The sequence below is a fragment of the Ictalurus punctatus genome, chromosome 18, assembly GCF_001660625.3.
Source record: "Ictalurus punctatus breed USDA103 chromosome 18, Coco_2.0, whole genome shotgun sequence".
NCBI lineage: Eukaryota > Metazoa > Chordata > Actinopteri > Siluriformes > Ictaluridae > Ictalurus > Ictalurus punctatus.
Window position 1 is genome coordinate 12,509,239 of NC_030433.2, and position 16,825 is coordinate 12,526,063.

Consider the following 16,825-nt stretch of genomic DNA (forward strand, 5'->3'; position numbering starts at 1 on the left):
TCACATACTTCAGGGGAAAAGACTAGAGCTCTTGTACTATAACACATTCTTTTTCTAATGATTACAAGTTCAAAATCAAAAACAGTCTGTTCTAAGGCTACAGATGCATCCTAATGATTTACTGCTGCAGTGACACATGACTCGTTTTGCTCCAATAGCAAATCAGTTCAACCCAAATTGCACAACAAGCATTAGAGATTTCTGCCTAAGCTGGTGAAAGCTCTTACTTCTGTTGTGGTTTGGAAATGGACACTGTGACCTTCTCTTCCCGAGAAATGGGGTGTAATAGGCCGTGCCTCTTCTCAGTCATAGGGAGAGGCTGGCTGGACCCTGTTGGAGCGGAGGAAGAGAATGAAGTGGATGAAGACGATAGGTCAGCCAGATCCTGGCTTTTACTGCCGTTGCTGCTTTCGCTGTTGCAGTCTGTGCTGTCCAGGTTGTCTGAGTCACTGGTGCCTCCAGGTGCCCCACCGCCTCGTGGTTCACCGTGGATCTTGTTTTTGTCTGCCTTTTGTTGCGCTAGCGCCACCTGAGGGTCCTGTAGGATGATGGGCTCACTGGGCGTGTCCTTGGTCTTGTTCTTTTTATTCTTTCGGTTGGTGCTGGGTGTAGTAACCAAGCTGGCGCGCTTCTTGCCAAAGGCATTGGTGAAGGTGGTGGAGGTGGCAGAGATGCCAATGGTGGTGGTGGTTGTGGCGCTTGGGGGCTCAATGGGAACCTCTAGCTCTGCAAAGGTCGACAAAGAAACCATCAAAAGTGAAAACGATACAATGTTAAAATATTTTTAAAAATATATACACACACACACACACACACACACACACACACACACACACACACACACACACATCAAGGAAAAAAGAAAAAGTAATTCCTATACCTTCAGCAGAGTCCTCCTTCTGGTCTTGTGTCTCAGAAAATGTGTCCTTCACTTTTGCCTCCTCTTCTTCAAGCTTTTTCTTCTGTTCCTCCTTCTTCTTCTTGCGTTTTTCTTTGCGCTTCTCTCTTTTTGCTGCCAGAGCTTGTTTTTTGTTTTCTTCACGGGACTATGGTTGAACAAAAAGAGGGGAAACGTGGAACTGATTCACCCTATATCTCACCAAATGTTTTCTATCAAATGAAGGAAGGGTCATTGTTATTTGTGGTGCACTGCCACTATATTGACCCAAAAACTCAAACTCCTAATCAGAACTTCAAGCCTAAAGCACGGTCTAAATCAAGCCTAAAGCACGGTCTAAATCAACATCAAGACACACCTTCTCAATATCAAGTTCCTTGAGCAGAATACTGGCATTCTTGTTAGCCTCAGCAGCCTGCTGGTCTTTGGCTTTCACGATGGTTTCCATGCACTGATGACACTTCTTCAGCAGCTCCTGGATGCAAGACAAAAAGTTACTAAAACATTCACATCAAAATTCAAACTTACATGCTATAAACTTAACCTGTTTGTTCCAAAAACTTATTTCAGTCCATACCTTGTCTGCAATGGTGGCGATGTATCTCATGCACTCAATGTCAGAGGGGAACTGATTCACCTCCTTCACTAAATACTGGACCACTTTCACATGCCCCTAAAAAAAATCAAAACAAAAAGAGTCAGAATTGTTCCTGTTCAGAATTTAAAAATGTGACATTTATGCACCTGACTGCATATTCATGGAATCAGTATCCCCGAGTTCAGCCTACCTTTCGGAATGCTGCCATAAGAGGTGTGATCTTGCGGTTGTCTGCTGCATCCACGTCAGCACCTGCCTGTACCAGCAGCTGCACGACATCAAAATGACCCCCATTTGCAGCCAGCCACAGAGGAGTGTTCCCCTTCTTATTACGCACATCAATGTGAGCCCCTCTACAGGACAAGATACAAGAAATAGCGGTATGATCACCTAACACTGACTAATAAAAGTACGGGTTTGTAAAAGAACGCTGCCGGTTCTTCTACTCACCTGTTAATGAGAAGCTCACAGAACTTGTAGTGGCCCTTGTCTGCAGCGATAGTGAGGGCGGTGTCACGAGAAGAAGGGACAGGAGGGGCGTTAACATCAGCACCTTTATCCAGCAGAACACGGCCCACCTCGGCATAACCACCAGATGCAGCTTCCATAAGAGGGGTGAGTCCCGTCTGAGACAGATAGGTTCGAAATTACTCCAAAGCACAGTGACCCGAAACAGTCAACCGAACTTAAAGATGTAGTTGGGCCCTTTTTCAACCAACTTGAGAGACAACTGGAAGGTGAATCATTATTCCATCACCAAGACATTGCTGTTCAATTTCAGAAATGCTTGGATTAATATTGTTCCTTACATGTTGCTGAATGTTGTAAAACGATTTTGTCAATGCTAACAATACAACAAAAACTGGTTTTAGAATTAAATTTTATTTTAATTTCAGCTAATGACTGATTAAAAATATTGAACAACTTGTACACTAAAAAATATTTATGAACAGTGCTGATAGTCCAACCCTCAACTAACAAATGGTACTAATCGTGAGACAAAAAACATACAACTGGAACCTTTGATACTAATTCCTAGTTTTTTGGTGACAAAAGAACCAGTGCCTTGTGCGGTCAAAAATAAAAACAGTTTTAGAAAAATACAATGGTCAGGTATAGCAGCAAATATCACCCTCACACCACAATTAATTATTATTATTTTTTTAAATCTGAACACAACGGACCATCATTAAGGATGTTAGTGGTAACTGACCTTGGCGCGATGCTCCACATTAGCCTTGCGGTCCAGCAGCAGACTGACGACCTCAGCTCGACCCTGGAAGCAGGCCAGCGTCAGCGCGGTGTTGCGATTGGTTTCGATCTGAGCGTTGATGTCAGAGCCCATGTCCAGCAGCAGCTTCACTGCAGGTACATGGCCGTTCATGGCTGCCAACATCAAAGGAGAGATGCCCAGCTTGCTGCCCGTCCTAAAAGAAAAAAGTCAAACAGATGAACCGAAATATGAAGATTTCCAAACTCTAACACGGTCACTCCTCAAAGTCAAGAACAGAAACGCGGTCACTCCAGATAGATACGGCTGTCTGACCTGGAATTGATCTCAGCTCCAGCGTTGAGGAGAATCTTGATTATGTTGACGTATCCTCCTGAAGCTGCCAGGCTAAGCGGGGTGTAGTCGGACACGTTTCGGTGCTCCTTGTTAGCACCACGTAGAAGCAATAGTTCCACCACCTGCAGACACGAAACTAGAAGTTACTTTCCCTACTGAATAACAACACAACGGACAGAAGTAGGGGGATTTCTGTTGTCCAAGAGGTCTAATATTCTGACAGTCCATAAGGCAATACACGTTTGGGTTTAACACAAATCTGCACTTCTGAAGCTAGGAATGTTTTTGGATTTGTGTAAACACCTCTTGTCTGCCGCCTGAGCATGCCAGGGAGAGAGGGGTGTCTTTGGTCCTTTCAGACTGAGCCTCGATGTCTCCTCCTTTGTCCAGAAGGATCTCAACAACACCGACGTGACCCGCTGTGGCAGCCAGGATCAAAGGAGTGAAGCCTGTAGATAGAGAAGTCAATTTGGTAAGAAAGATTTTGCAGATTTAAGGTACATGTAGAGGAGTCTGAGAGGAGCCCTACCCTTTTTGTCCCGGTGCTCAATGTTGGCGCCACGCGCAATGAGCACCGACACCAGCTCTTCATGGCCACCCGCACAGGCCAGAGTCAGTGCCGTGTCGTGATTGCTCTCCGTCTGAAAAACAAAGACATGACAGTCAAACCTTTCTATTGAGTAAAACAAACAGAAAAAATACTAAATCTGACTAGTTAAACCATAGTAGCAACTTGTATGGGATAACGAGTTAACCCAGAGCTTACATGTGCATCGATGTCTACAGATGGATAGAGTGGGAGCATGGAGGGTGGGGAGACAGTGTTCATGGGCGTCTGTGCTGTGGGCTGAGGTATGGGTGAGGTTGTAGTGTTTAACATAGGCACTCTGCTGCTCACTGCTGCAGACAAGAATCAAAGAATGAGTGTCATTACTTACAAAAAAAAAAATCACAACCACACATATAGATCCAAAAACATAAAGAAAGAAACCACTGACTCTAAACTTACCTGCCATGATGTCATCCAGCGTGTCTGTGAGCGTCTGTGCGGGCGTGGCCACCATGAGGCCATCAGGTGCCTGTGCGAGGAGACCAGGCCCGAGTCCAGACAGCTGCTGGCCCAACATTACCCTCTGCAGGTCTGGGCTGCTGCTGCCTGGGTACTCTGCGCTGCCGAAGTCTGTGGACTGCTGTGCAGTCATAGGCTGAATGGGGACGAAGCTGGACTGTAGCGGTGGAGGCGGGGGGCCCTGTAGGCTGTGGGGCTGAGGAAGAGGCGGTGGTGCTGGTTGTTGTCCTCCCTCTCGGTAAAGGATGGTGTCCACCTGCGGGAGCTCGGCATAGTCACCGTCTTCCTCGTCCTCATCCTCGTCGTCATCTTCGCCCTCCTCATCGTCCTCATCAGCAGGGAGTATCTGGTGGTCCTCGATGTCGTTGCTGTCCTCGCACCCTGTACTGGAGCCCAGCTGCGTGGCCTGCGGTGGCAGGGGCGTGCCGGGCGCCTCCACCCCTGCCGCCTGGCCCGGCTCCTCCTTCATCTTGCCTTCCATGTACTCTTTGGTGAACTGCTGCTGCGTCTTGAGCTGCAGCTGCCGCTCCACCTTCTGCAGCTCCTTCAAGATCTTCTTCTTCTTCTGGACCTGCTCCTCACGGCTCTTCTTCAGCTCTTCGATCTTGTCTTTGGTGAGCGGCTCGCCCTGTATCAGCTCCAACGAGTGCAGTTGGGCCTTCTCGATAGCGCTGATGCGTTGGCCCAGCTCGTTTAGCTTGCCTTCCGTCTCCTCAACAATGCACTCGAGGGGCTGGTACGGGTGGAATGGCGGGAGGAGGTCGGCATCCAGCCCCCCTGTGGCCACAGCGCTGCTCTGCAGGGTGCTCAGTCGTTGCTTGGACATCCCTATAAAGCAGACCACAGACTGAGATCAAGATCATAGAAAATCCCTGGAACAAAAATAAATACATACATTTGACCTCGCTGCCATTTCGGCACATTCTGGCTGGTGACCAGACTAATGACACAGACCTTTGTTTGTGACGGGTGGGGGTGTGGCAATGGTCGAGGGCACACTGTCTGGCTCCTGAGGGGGTACCACCATGGCCAGAGCTTGGAATGGGACTCGAGGAGCCTGCATGTATACATGAACAGGAAACAAACCTCTTGTTAGATAGTCTAGCTTTTGTTCTTCAGACATGTACACAAGCTTGCATAATCCTCTGCAAACGATGACATTCTTGTCAAACGGAGAGTGATGCATCTTCTAACCTGAGACGTGTCATGGGAAGGGGGCGTGAGTTGAGACAGATCCGGTGCGGGAACTGACAAAATGTTGTTTGGGTAGTCTAGTAGATAGGACACCACATTAGTGTGACCACCCTTAGCAGCTTCAATCAGCATCGTTGAGCCGTCCTGTGAGGAAGAGGTAAACGATTAATTAGCATCTGATACAGCAGATACACAATGAAGGAAGAGACAACGAACATTAACCAATGGACTCAAATATTAGTTTACTCTACTCATCTTTTTCTTTTCAGAATGCAAATTATAATTCTCCAAATAAGTATTTGTCATGATCAGACCCATACTTCTTTGCAGTAGCTAGACTTGGGATATACACTAAAATCATATGAGGAATATGCCACCTTTAAATCTGTACTACTATTCCTACTGTTAATAATAAAATATGTCCTTATAAATGTTTGATTTTTATTTACTGAAACCCACTTGTTCAGTCTATGTTGTGATAGCTACTACGTTAGGGTTAGGTATATTGTGATGCACCTCTTTACTGCAGACGATAAAACAAATCATCTGCAATTTTCTAATTTTACCATTCAAGTGGAAGATGGGTTACAATATAATGATGTATCCTTCATAAAATGTATTCTCTCCATTTTATACTTTATACTAATATACAAGAAATGAAAAATTGCAAATAAACTGGCAAAGCAAAATTTTTAATTAACTAAACTAAGAGCCATTTCCTTAATGGCACAAGGAGTACTGACACACTCGGATTTCAAACAGCAAGTCAGAAAGTAATAAAGAGGAGAAAAAAAAAACAACATCATTATCGCCCGAACCTAACAGTAGCAAGGGAGATGGAGCTTGAACTCACCTTCAGTCTGTGAGTAGGGTCTGCACCATGAGCCAGCAGCAGCTCCACCACGGCCAGGTGACCTCCAGCACAGGCAAGCGACACCACTGTGTGATCATTATTGGCTGTGGCTCTGTTCACATTAGCACCTACAGGCACACAAGTTATTAATCAGAGGAATCCAAAAAACATTGACATTTAGCCATAGAATTTAGAATTATGTGCAATTAAGCTGTTTTCTCCTGATTGTTGTTATTTTATTTTATTTTTTTAAACAACATTTTGACCATCTAAAAGCTAGCCAATGTGTCTTTTTATAACTGCTGCTCATGCTGCCACACGGGGCTGAGTAACACCCTTGGAGTAAAGTGCTACCTACCCTCTTCTGAATACATGAGCTTACAGTTGCCCAAAGTTATTTCTAACCATCTTTTGTTAATATACCTGTGATACAAATATTCAGTACGGGAATCACTACAAAATCAAAATCACGAGAAATCCGGGAAGCTGTTTATATTGCTAAGAAAATTTCATGTTCAAAATGTAATATTACCAATTAGCAGTGATGTAAGATACACTATGTTCCCATTTTCCTTTTCTAATTTTACCATTTAAGTGGAAGTTGGGTTATGATATAATGATGTATCCTTCATAACATGTATTCTCTCTCTCATGCTCTGTGTTTTTTTTTTTATACTTTATACTACTGTACAAGGAATGCTTTACCAGCTAGCATCCAGCTTCATACCTTTACTGATTAGAAACTGCACAGTACAAAGATGTCCTGCTCTGGCCGCTTTCATCAATGGAGTCCTTCCACCTTCCGACTCATGTTCCTATAAAAAAATAAAATAAAATAAAGGCAGGCAAGCAGAGCTAAAATCAAAGACATTATCACACAGTTGTAGGAAAAGGGGGGCGGGGGCACTCACAAGGTCAGCTCCAGTCTGAAGCAGCACGTCGGCCACGTCTGTGTGTCCATTTTCACAGGCATACGTCAGCGCTGTGTCCCCTGTGGCTGTCGTGGCATGGACATTAGCTCCTAAACACAGTGGACCACAGAGGAACAGCGACAGTCAAGAGCTACAAATCCCTGTACAAAAGCAGCTACTTATAATATACTTGTGTAATTTCAAACGGTATCCTCACCAGCAGCCAGCAAGTACTTGACCAGCTCTAGATGACCCTCCTGCGCAGCCTCCATGAGAGGAGTGGAGCATCCGAGCTCGATGTCTGCACCAGCCTTGATGAGGAAGTCGGCCACCTCCAAGAAACCCCCACAGCAGGCCAGAGTCAGCGCAGTCTCCTGCGTCTCCTCTGTCTGAGCGTTGATGTTTGCACCTAATCACAGCACACCAGTCATAAGCTGCACCTCTTGAGAACATGCTCATAACTAATATAGAATTAACATAAAAACAACAACAACAACAACAACAATAATAATAATAATAATAATAATAAATGCATATGTGGCAAATAGAAAATAAACCACACAACCAAGCGGCACTGTGAAATTAAATCTGACTACTTATAATAACATTTAGTATTAAACTGCTTTCCTTTCCGATGATTTTATATTACCAAATAAATAAGAATGCAATAACATAACTATAAAAATAAATGTTGCTGGTTTGTTTGAAAATTTTTGCACGTTGGATTGACTACCTGCATTTTTGCTGCTACTATAATTAGGAAAATACCGTATTTAATTTCTCTCTCATGTTCATACATGGTATAAGCTTATCTGCTGAATACTACATCATGTTGGGTTTAGTTTACATTCACAGCATTTGTATTATATAGTTTTTCCTTTTACACTACCTGTTATAACGGACACGTCCGTACTGGAACTGTGTACTGATAGGTACTACACGGTCACTGACTGTGCCTATCGTCCTGTTTTACAAGTTACTGTACTGTCTTGTGCTGGCGTTCATTCTGACGTGCATGCTTGACTATACAAGCTGTATATGGTTCAAATGACAATAAAGCCACTTGACTTGAGGATTTACTCACAGTATTACTTTCTTGTGACTGGTATTTACTCGGACCTTGTGTTTTTAAGGCTACGCAAGATCCCTGTAAAAATCTATATATTTATTTATATATATTTATTTGGTTGTTTGTCTACAACACCGATTTCAAACATTTAACCTTCAGATCAAAATGTTCTGTTCTCCAATCGGAAAATCCAGCTAATGAGACAATACCATGGTGGGAATCTGTGCGTGTACCTTGTGCCAGGAGCAGAGCCACCATTTCCTCGTGACCCTCTCGTGCAGCCTCCATGAGGGGAGTGTATCCCTCATCGTTGACCTCCTCCAGATTGGCCCCCCTCTCAATCAACAGTGCTGCAAGCTCCACATGCCCGCCACAGGCTGCCAGGGTCAGCGGCGACTCGAACGAATCCGCCGGCATGTTCACCTGCGCACCGCTGTCCAACAGCAACCGCGCCACCTCTACGTGTCCGTCCTGCACGGAGCACAGAAGAAAACCTTGTGAGCCACACGCTGAAGACTGAGCGGCTAGAAAGAAGTATTTTGGCACGGACACAATTCTCATGCATCGGGGTGTTTCCTTTTATGGCGCATACTGTGATTGTTACACCCATTAGCAGACACACACACTACAGTATGACTAAATCGCCCTCTTTCATGTGCTCTCAGTGAAAATAAAAACAGTCCAAATACACAGTAAAAACAAAAACAGTCCAAAAGGAAGAATAAATGTGCGTTTACGTGTGAATGAACTGAATAAAGAATGCAGTGTTCTCACCATGCAGGCTTCCATGAGTGCCGTGTGCATCTCATCCGTCTTGTGTTCCTGGTCAGCTCCTGCCTCCAAGAGAAACCGCACCATGTCCAAATGCCCTGTATTAAAGCCAGAGGACTCACACTCTGTGCCTTTCCACAGTATAAACGTTTACTTTTTCATTAAAATAATTTTTCACAGGCAAATAACTATAATTTGCTATAAACTGAGTGCACTGGTTATTCTGACACACACCTTTATAGCAGGCTAGTGTGAGCGCGCTTTCCTTGAACTCATTGGAGTGTGTGTTGATCCCTGCTCCGTACTCCAGGAGCACACGCGCCACCTCCACATGCCCCGCGCTAGCTGCTTCCATCAAGGGCGTGTGGCCGTTCTCGTTGTGATCTTCAATGTTGGCTCCCTCCTTTAGCAGGACCTTTACCACATCCAGGAAACCACCAGCACAAGCGTACGTTAGCGCCGTGTTACCTACAAAACAACCAAAAGCTGCTAATGTTAATTCTACGAACACAGTTCGTAAAGCGAAACAAATTCAAATGATGAAATCACGTTGGCCATTATGCTTGTGATGTTTGTGATTTTTAAAGTGGGATCCGGCGTGTGATGTCACAACCAATATGGACGACGTGTAAATAAGCTAACTTTAGAAAAAAACGACTCCTTAAGGACATGGTCATCCAAAAGAATTGATTGTACCTGAAGAGGACTGTGCGTTGACATCTGCTCCATGAACAAGGAGCAGTTTGACAATGTCTACGTAACCACCGCTAGCAGCAGCCATGAGAGGCGTGATGTCTCCCTTGATACCTCGGTCCTCTACATTAGCGTGCATGGCCAGCAAGACCTACATAAACAAAACAATTTTTTTTTTTTTTACAGAACACAACAAAATATTATTCAAGACAAAAATACAAGTCAATTCAAGACAATAACTCTGAGTAAACACACAAATATTAGAATAAAAATGGTCATGCAGTTTGATAAAAGCTACTCTGTAGTGAGCACCTAGAAAGAAGAACAGACTTAGAAACACTCAGGAGTATTGCTTATGAGTGTAGTCGGTCAGCAGAAGCATAAAAGAGCAGTGTATGTGCATAAGGGAGGGGGTGTGTAAGCCCTACCTGTGCGAGCTCATAGTAACCAGCAGAGCAGGCCAGACAGAGCAGGCTCTCTCCTTCTTCTGTGTGCTCGTTGACGCTGTGGCCCTCGTCCAGCAGCTTCTTCACCGCGTTCACGTCTCCGTCGGAGCAGGCCTCAGGCAGGCTACGGCTAAAAATAACCAGACTGCTACAATTACCGCGACTGTGCAGGCAAAGCTAAGCTAGCTACGCTGACTGGCCCACCAAGAACATGGCTATACTACAGATGAACTACAGAAACGGTAAACTATGCTTCAAAATTTCTAAAATGCACAGACAAGAGCTGACTAAATAATACTTTGATGGCTTAGAAGACAAGAGTAAGTTCAGCAAAATACATGGTAGAATTGACAACTCTAGTGAGCCGAAAATGAAAATAAATAAATAAATAAATAAATAAATAAATAAATAAATAATCTGCATCTTTGTCTGTCTGTCTTTGGTGGTAAAATTTTATTTTTGTTAATGCTACACAAAGACGAGTGACAAAGGAAAAACTGTCAACTCCATACACACACACACATAGCTTGTTTGCAACAAGCTAGCCAGCTAACATTAGTAATTGTGAGTTGATGGGCGCAAATATGCGTCACTTTCACCACGCATACGTGTGTGCACATTGTGTAGACCCGGAGGATTCAAAGCGACTTCCCTTAGGCGGCACGTCAGATCCAAAACAACTCACTCAGGCAGCTTTCCAAGTCAAAGTGTAATATTTAGCGAGTTCATGTTAAACAGACTGACAAGCTTGGTTTCTCTTTAAAACCTGAACTGGAGAGAATTCGGTCATTAAACTGTGGCTCGAATCTAAAACTCTGACCTTATGCTTACAGGTAGTTACTAATCCAGAAAAGTGGTATTGGACTGTTACGTTTAAGAGGTTGACACTCACTGTAACAGGAAAAGAGGTTGGTGTTACTACTCAAGAACAGTCTAGAATAGTGTGCAAGTATAAAATTGAGACACAGCATAGTTGTTTATTCAGTTGTGGACACACAGTTGCATGATGTTATACCGCCTCCACTATTTACGTTGGTATTGTAGCACGTGGATGCATCGTGTTAATTTCTGAGGGTGGCCACAAAGCGACGGGTCAGATGACTGCGTGATGCACGTGGCAGCCGTCTTTTGAACGAGTAATAAAGAGAAGTATAAAGCCGTGTTCGCATTATGTCATAATCACTATAATTTACGAGAATCCGACTTCACGTCCGTGCAGCGTTCACGTCCTAGAACTAGGAGTTTTCCGAGAGCTCCGACTAGGTTAACTGGTACTTATTATTTACTGAACAACTTGCAACTTTTTCTTCCAAATTCCCAAGTTTAAAGGAGAAATCAAGGGCAGAAAATGGTTACATTTATATGAATGCAGTGGCCCAAAGTGGCATCATAAATACACTGACTTCAAAGAGAAAAATAATTCTGTGCCAATTTCCTTGTTGCACTTTTATGTCTGTGGGGAAAATCAATTTTGATTGTTTTATAAATTAAAAAAAAAATCAAATGAAAAGTGTAAAAGTATGAAGTGTATAAGTGAGAGGAGATGCCTACTTGTCTGCCTGGTTGGCGTTGAGTGTGTTTTCAGCCCTCATGCGTGTGAGGGCGGCGGCGGCTTCGTCCAGCGCGCAGCTCACTGATGACGTCAGTCGGCGCAGCACCTCAGGATCTGCGAAGGCTTTGCCATCGGCAGTGGACAGTTTACCAATTCCTGCAGCGTCAGCCACACGCCAGCAACACGCAGCATTCAAGGCCAAAGGCATCCATAGTTAGTGCACGCCCAAGTCACACAAACACACACAAACACACACAGGAAGACACCAACAGTGGTTAGCCATGTTCAAACCATGCAGCGTGGCGGAGTACACAAGATAATTATGAAAGTGGGAACTGGTGGGCTTAATTACACACCATGAAAAATGTTTGCTGTTAAATTCAGAAACTATTTTAATGACGTCATTACACAGTTACAGACGAAAATGTAAGGCTTTATTGTATACAAATACTTAAGACAAAAAATAAAAAAATAAATAAAATAAGATTTAAAAAAAACAGCAGCCTACCATGGTTGTCAGGTCTATTGTAGCTTCCCTGCTATTAAACATACATTTTAAGCTTCAAGCCTCAGATCTTTTTTAAATGCAATCACAATAAAACTGCTTTCAGGGTTCGTACAGATGTTCCGTAATGAAATTCCAGAACTTTCAAGGACTTTTCAAGCACTACATTTTTTTGTTTTAAAGAACTATACAAGAGATAGATCTGACATGACTGCATTCAAACATATTCTTTATCTCATCTTTTTAAATTCCATAAATGTTTATTATTATTATTTTTAATAATAATAATAATAATAATAATAATAATAATAATAATAATAATACTACATTCTCTCATGACCTCAAATTTTTATATGGCACCTTTTCCAGCCATGCTAGACTAAATTTGCATTTCCCAGGGATTACTTCCTTTTCACCATGATGTCAATACACTCCATGTGAGTGACAGTCTCTAGATGATGTCATGCGCTAATTAGCATTTTCATTAAGTCGCATCCTAAGTGCATTGTACTTAGTGTCAGCCCTTTACATCTGTTTACTTCTCTCCTACTCTCTGTGCTCCCATACTGTATTTTAAAACAGCCGAATGCCCAATAAAGCTGTTCTCATTTACATATCTTTCTGTTTTTGTTGTCAGACAACGGAACGACTATGAAATAGTGACTAAAATGCGGCCCATTAAAAGACTACATGTTAACCAGCAGTCACTTCCAAACCACTTACAAGCTGCTGCTCTGCACTGCTAAAATCCTGATTTATAACCGCAACGTCATGTGAACAAAATCACCATGCACATAAATGAAAGACAACGGCTGTGCTGTGATTTTGGCTATATTTACTGGTAAAACGATCGGTCAGTGAGAAAGTTAGAATGTCGGTCCTAATACCTTTATTTTTCTCTCACACTGAGCTGGTCTTCTCTGCCCCTCACTGAACAGAGTAGTCGCAGAGAGAGGTGTATCCGCGGGGGGGAAGCAGGACCTCGTGCTCACGGGGCAGTACTGGACACACTCTCTAGCTCTCTCTCTCACTACGGAAAGTAGCTAAGGGTTGTCTAAAAAGTCGCTAAAGGAGACTGAAAAGTGGACCGGAGCTGTTTCTGTGAAAGTGAGTGAGTGAATAGCAGGAGGTGGCGGAGGGAGAGGGGCTACAGCGAGGAGTCATACATTGAGTAAAGGGATTGTATTCGTGTTCTTTCGAAAATAAACACTAAGGTTTTTAGCGATTTTGTATTTATTGACTTTTTATAATACAAGCATTTTTTTTAGCACCACTAGATTAAAAAAAAAAATTTTAAATTAAATTACCATTTCACATTTCAAAAAGCCAAACTCAAGCACCTTGTACAATCCCTGCGTTTTAACAAGTGATCACATAAGGAACAAAACTAGAACACAAACTAGTTGAAATGGGGAAGTCATTTAAACCCACAAAAGATGCAGATTCAGCAGTACAAGGCCTGAAATGAACTTGTCACTTGCAAACATCCCTGAGAGCAATTGTCACTCTAACGCAGGAATACGAAAGTCATACGTTTCACACCAGGGCTCAAAAGCTTGCCTTGGTATTAACATCATCTCTGATTCTCTTCTGTTCTTTTACTGTAAGAATTCTTAGTCAAACTAAAATGCCAAACATTGCGTTTGCTTCAATTTCATTTTCACGCAACAGGACAGTTAACGAGCATCTGGATGAATCTGAAAGTTTGTCTTTTACGACGCATTACGCAAAGACCTGGATTCTCAAAACACTTACTATGGCCATAATGGCTGTCGTAATAGTCATACAACTCTTTCCTGATTGTTTATAATCAAACTAACTGCATATAATCGACCCTGACAGAAAATGGTCTAATGTGTCTAAGGAAAACACTGGTGAAATTTGCTGACTAAACTTTTAACATCTAATTTACTTATATAAGGAAGAATACAATTTCCAAAGCAACAAATAACAACGTGGCAGCTCGCAACATCATCCAGGTAAAGATGTGGGTCTGCCAAGCGGAAAGAACAAATACCTGTGTAACCTGCATAAATACTGCATAACTTATTAACACTGACGTTGAACAATGAGTTGTCCCACCATATTAAACACACGGAAAACAGAGGACAAAGCAGCATTCATAGACGGCCAGAATAAAATCCAAGAAACTATATGGTTTGGGGGGGTTTGAAGGAGACTCATGCACTAATTCTACACAGGCAACTACATGGCCACAGAGGTTTACGTGTACAAACACACACACACACACACACACACACACAAACACGCACGCACTCACACACAAACAGCAAGCCTACTAAATGCCATTGCTGAGTCATGATCAGAGCCGAGAGCTGCTGTATTGAAATCTATTGTTCCTCTTAATCTCCCCGGTGCTGCTCTGAGCTAACCATCAGCTCACAGGACCAGGCTAGCCTGTACCGTGTCCCCTGCCTGACACGCTGAGCCTCTTCTAGCTAATCTCAGCTGCACCTAAAGATTCTCCACAGGTAAATAAATTCACAACTGTAATGAACGTGAACACAAGCACCAAGCGTTAAGTGCTAAAAATACACCTTTCAGTAGCTCTGTGTAATTATAGCTCCATCACCTCAAGCATGTCTTTCTATGGGAGGCTGCACATCTCCAATACCCCACACTGCAATTTTGTTTCACCCTGGGTCAAGTCCTAATACCCCCCCCACACACACACACACACAAAGGCCGGTTACCGGTTTCAAGGTATGCCACAGTTTGAAAAAGTCAGTTTCAAAACCCCTAAAATTTTCCGTTACACCGTTCCCACAGTTTTATGTCTCTCTCATCACAGCCGGAAAGTGCAGAATCCCTCAGGTTGTGTGCAGTGTAGAGAGTAACACGACCCCTCCCCATCCGGTTTGTGCAAGCAGTCAGTCACCTGTGTGTAGGACGGCTGAAGGAGGTGAACCATTGGAACTTTTTCCGGCGTCGAAAAATGACGAAGTCTGCGGTATGGAAATTTTTCGGGTACCGAAAACGTTCGGACGGCCACAACTTGGCGGAAGAAGGACATCAAACTTGTAAGACGTGTTTAATAAGAGTGGCTGCTAGAGGAGGCAATACGTCAAATATGATATCCCATATATGGGAGCACCACCCATCAGTCAAACTCGAGGCAACACTGTCTTGAAATGAACATTTACAACAAGCTAAGAGAGTTAGCGTGTATAGCAGCAGTGAAATTAATACTATTGGCTTGCTACCGAGGCAGATAACATGGCTAATTAACTAGCTAACATCAGCTAGTTTCTCCCTCACATTTCTTCACAGAGCAGGGAAGAGCAGAGTACTACGTTTCTGTGATTTCATACAATAATTAAATTTAGTTGGTATCACATCTATATTTTCGTTTAAGTCTTGAACCTGTACAATTGTTCAAAATCACTACCGAAGAAAAAAAAAAACCACCACCCCTGCTGGCTCGCTGGTGTCTTTGCCAGTGTTTTTATATGAGACACACGCGCACTCTGTATGTGCATCAACACTAAAATAACAATAAATCGATTTTATAGCCTGGCATGCATGTTTACTACTGATCCAAATATTTTATACGCTGCTTGAAAATAAAATATATAGTGTTCAATGGAAAAAAAGTTGTCCTTTTTTTACCCACATTTAACACGTTTTAAGGGCTGCAACAACTAATCGATAAAATTAAAATAATGGACAAGAATTTCATTACGGATTAGTTGGGACTGTGATGTCACTGTGGATAACCCCGTCAGTGACATCACTTCACAATGATGAAAAATGCATTTATATGAACAAAACCCTGATAAATAAAACCCATCTGAAAATCAGCGGAGGTCACAGAGTGAGGTGCTGCTGCGGGACAAGTGCACGATCCAGGTCATCCAAAACATGAGAATGTTTTATATTAAGCGCTTCAAACAAACTCGTAAGTGTATTAACGTGGCTTGTCGTGTCAGATGCTGTGACAGATGCGTGTGCTGTTTAATGTGTTCCAGACGTGTTTTCTTCAGCACAGAAATGACATGTTTACCTTTATATCCTTATCTGTAAATGTTAGAAATTCACAGCAGTATTTCCATTTTACATAAAGTCTCGTCCTGACAGCGAGCGAGTCTCCGTTACACTTCACTGAATGAGCACGAGTCCACGCATACGTGTCAAACAAACAGCTTGCAATAGAAAGGAAGTGCAATAACTCTGACTAAAATATTCATTTTGATCAGATGTTTTATGCTATATTTAGAAACTAAAGTAACTGTGTAACTGTAACGGAGTTAGAACATGTAATTGTATAGAACTGTAAGAAGTGTCGTACATTTTCGGTATAAAGGAACATGTTACGGTGTTCAGATGAGTGAACGTGTGTGTTAATGCAGAACATTCAACCTCTCACCAGTTAACACTTAGTTTGTGCTTTTGTTTTTATATTTTAGCATTTTAATATAGTGATTTAACTTCTGCTTTAAAGCTTGTGGACAATCACTTGTTTTTTTCTATTTTCAAAACAATGTTATTTTTTTAAAATCCTTTGCATTATGTATAGCATAGCCCACAGATACATTTAATACCCTTTTCATAGCCTTTAGTTTGCGCAGTGTTTGAAGGACAACTCGGGCAGAATGGGAAATTTTTACAGAAAAATACAGAAAATAAAAACTGGCCTTTTAATCCAAACTAATCGATTAATTGAGGAAACAATGGACAG

General features: G+C 42.7%; 1 protein-coding gene across 13 annotated transcripts in view; it reads right to left on the bottom strand.

Annotated features, from left to right (window-relative positions):
* ankhd1 (ankyrin repeat and KH domain containing 1) overlaps positions 1-16,825 on the bottom strand; it is a 51,779-nt gene that overhangs the window by 5,571 nt on the left and 29,383 nt on the right. For 7 of the 13 annotated variants that reach the window (XM_053687678.1, XM_053687686.1, XM_053687683.1 and 4 more), the window contains 24 exons: positions 11,621-11,777; positions 10,052-10,214; positions 9,627-9,774; positions 9,165-9,398; positions 8,934-9,028; positions 8,393-8,630; positions 7,308-7,499; positions 7,091-7,200; positions 6,907-6,994; positions 6,180-6,307; positions 5,327-5,470; positions 5,087-5,189; positions 4,073-4,960; positions 3,830-3,963; positions 3,593-3,704; positions 3,367-3,512; positions 3,043-3,185; positions 2,710-2,923; positions 1,947-2,122; positions 1,687-1,849; positions 1,476-1,571; positions 1,257-1,373; positions 881-1,046; positions 228-726 (listed from right to left, as the gene is read on the bottom strand). In XM_053687678.1, the coding sequence (XP_053543653.1) occupies positions 228-726; positions 881-1,046; positions 1,257-1,373; positions 1,476-1,571; positions 1,687-1,849; positions 1,947-2,122; positions 2,710-2,923; positions 3,043-3,185; positions 3,367-3,512; positions 3,593-3,704; positions 3,830-3,963; positions 4,073-4,960; positions 5,087-5,189; positions 5,327-5,470; positions 6,180-6,307; positions 6,907-6,994; positions 7,091-7,200; positions 7,308-7,499; positions 8,393-8,630; positions 8,934-9,028; positions 9,165-9,398; positions 9,627-9,774; positions 10,052-10,214; positions 11,621-11,777 (4,654 nt within the window). The remainder of the gene's footprint in view (positions 1-227; positions 727-880; positions 1,047-1,256; positions 1,374-1,475; positions 1,572-1,686; positions 1,850-1,946; positions 2,123-2,709; positions 2,924-3,042; positions 3,186-3,366; positions 3,513-3,592; positions 3,705-3,829; positions 3,964-4,072; positions 4,961-5,086; positions 5,190-5,326; positions 5,471-6,179; positions 6,308-6,906; positions 6,995-7,090; positions 7,201-7,307; positions 7,500-8,392; positions 8,631-8,933; positions 9,029-9,164; positions 9,399-9,626; positions 9,775-10,051; positions 10,215-11,620; positions 11,778-16,825) is intronic. The other 6 variants (XM_053687687.1, XM_053687680.1, XM_053687682.1 and 3 more) reach the window with 5 other exon arrangements.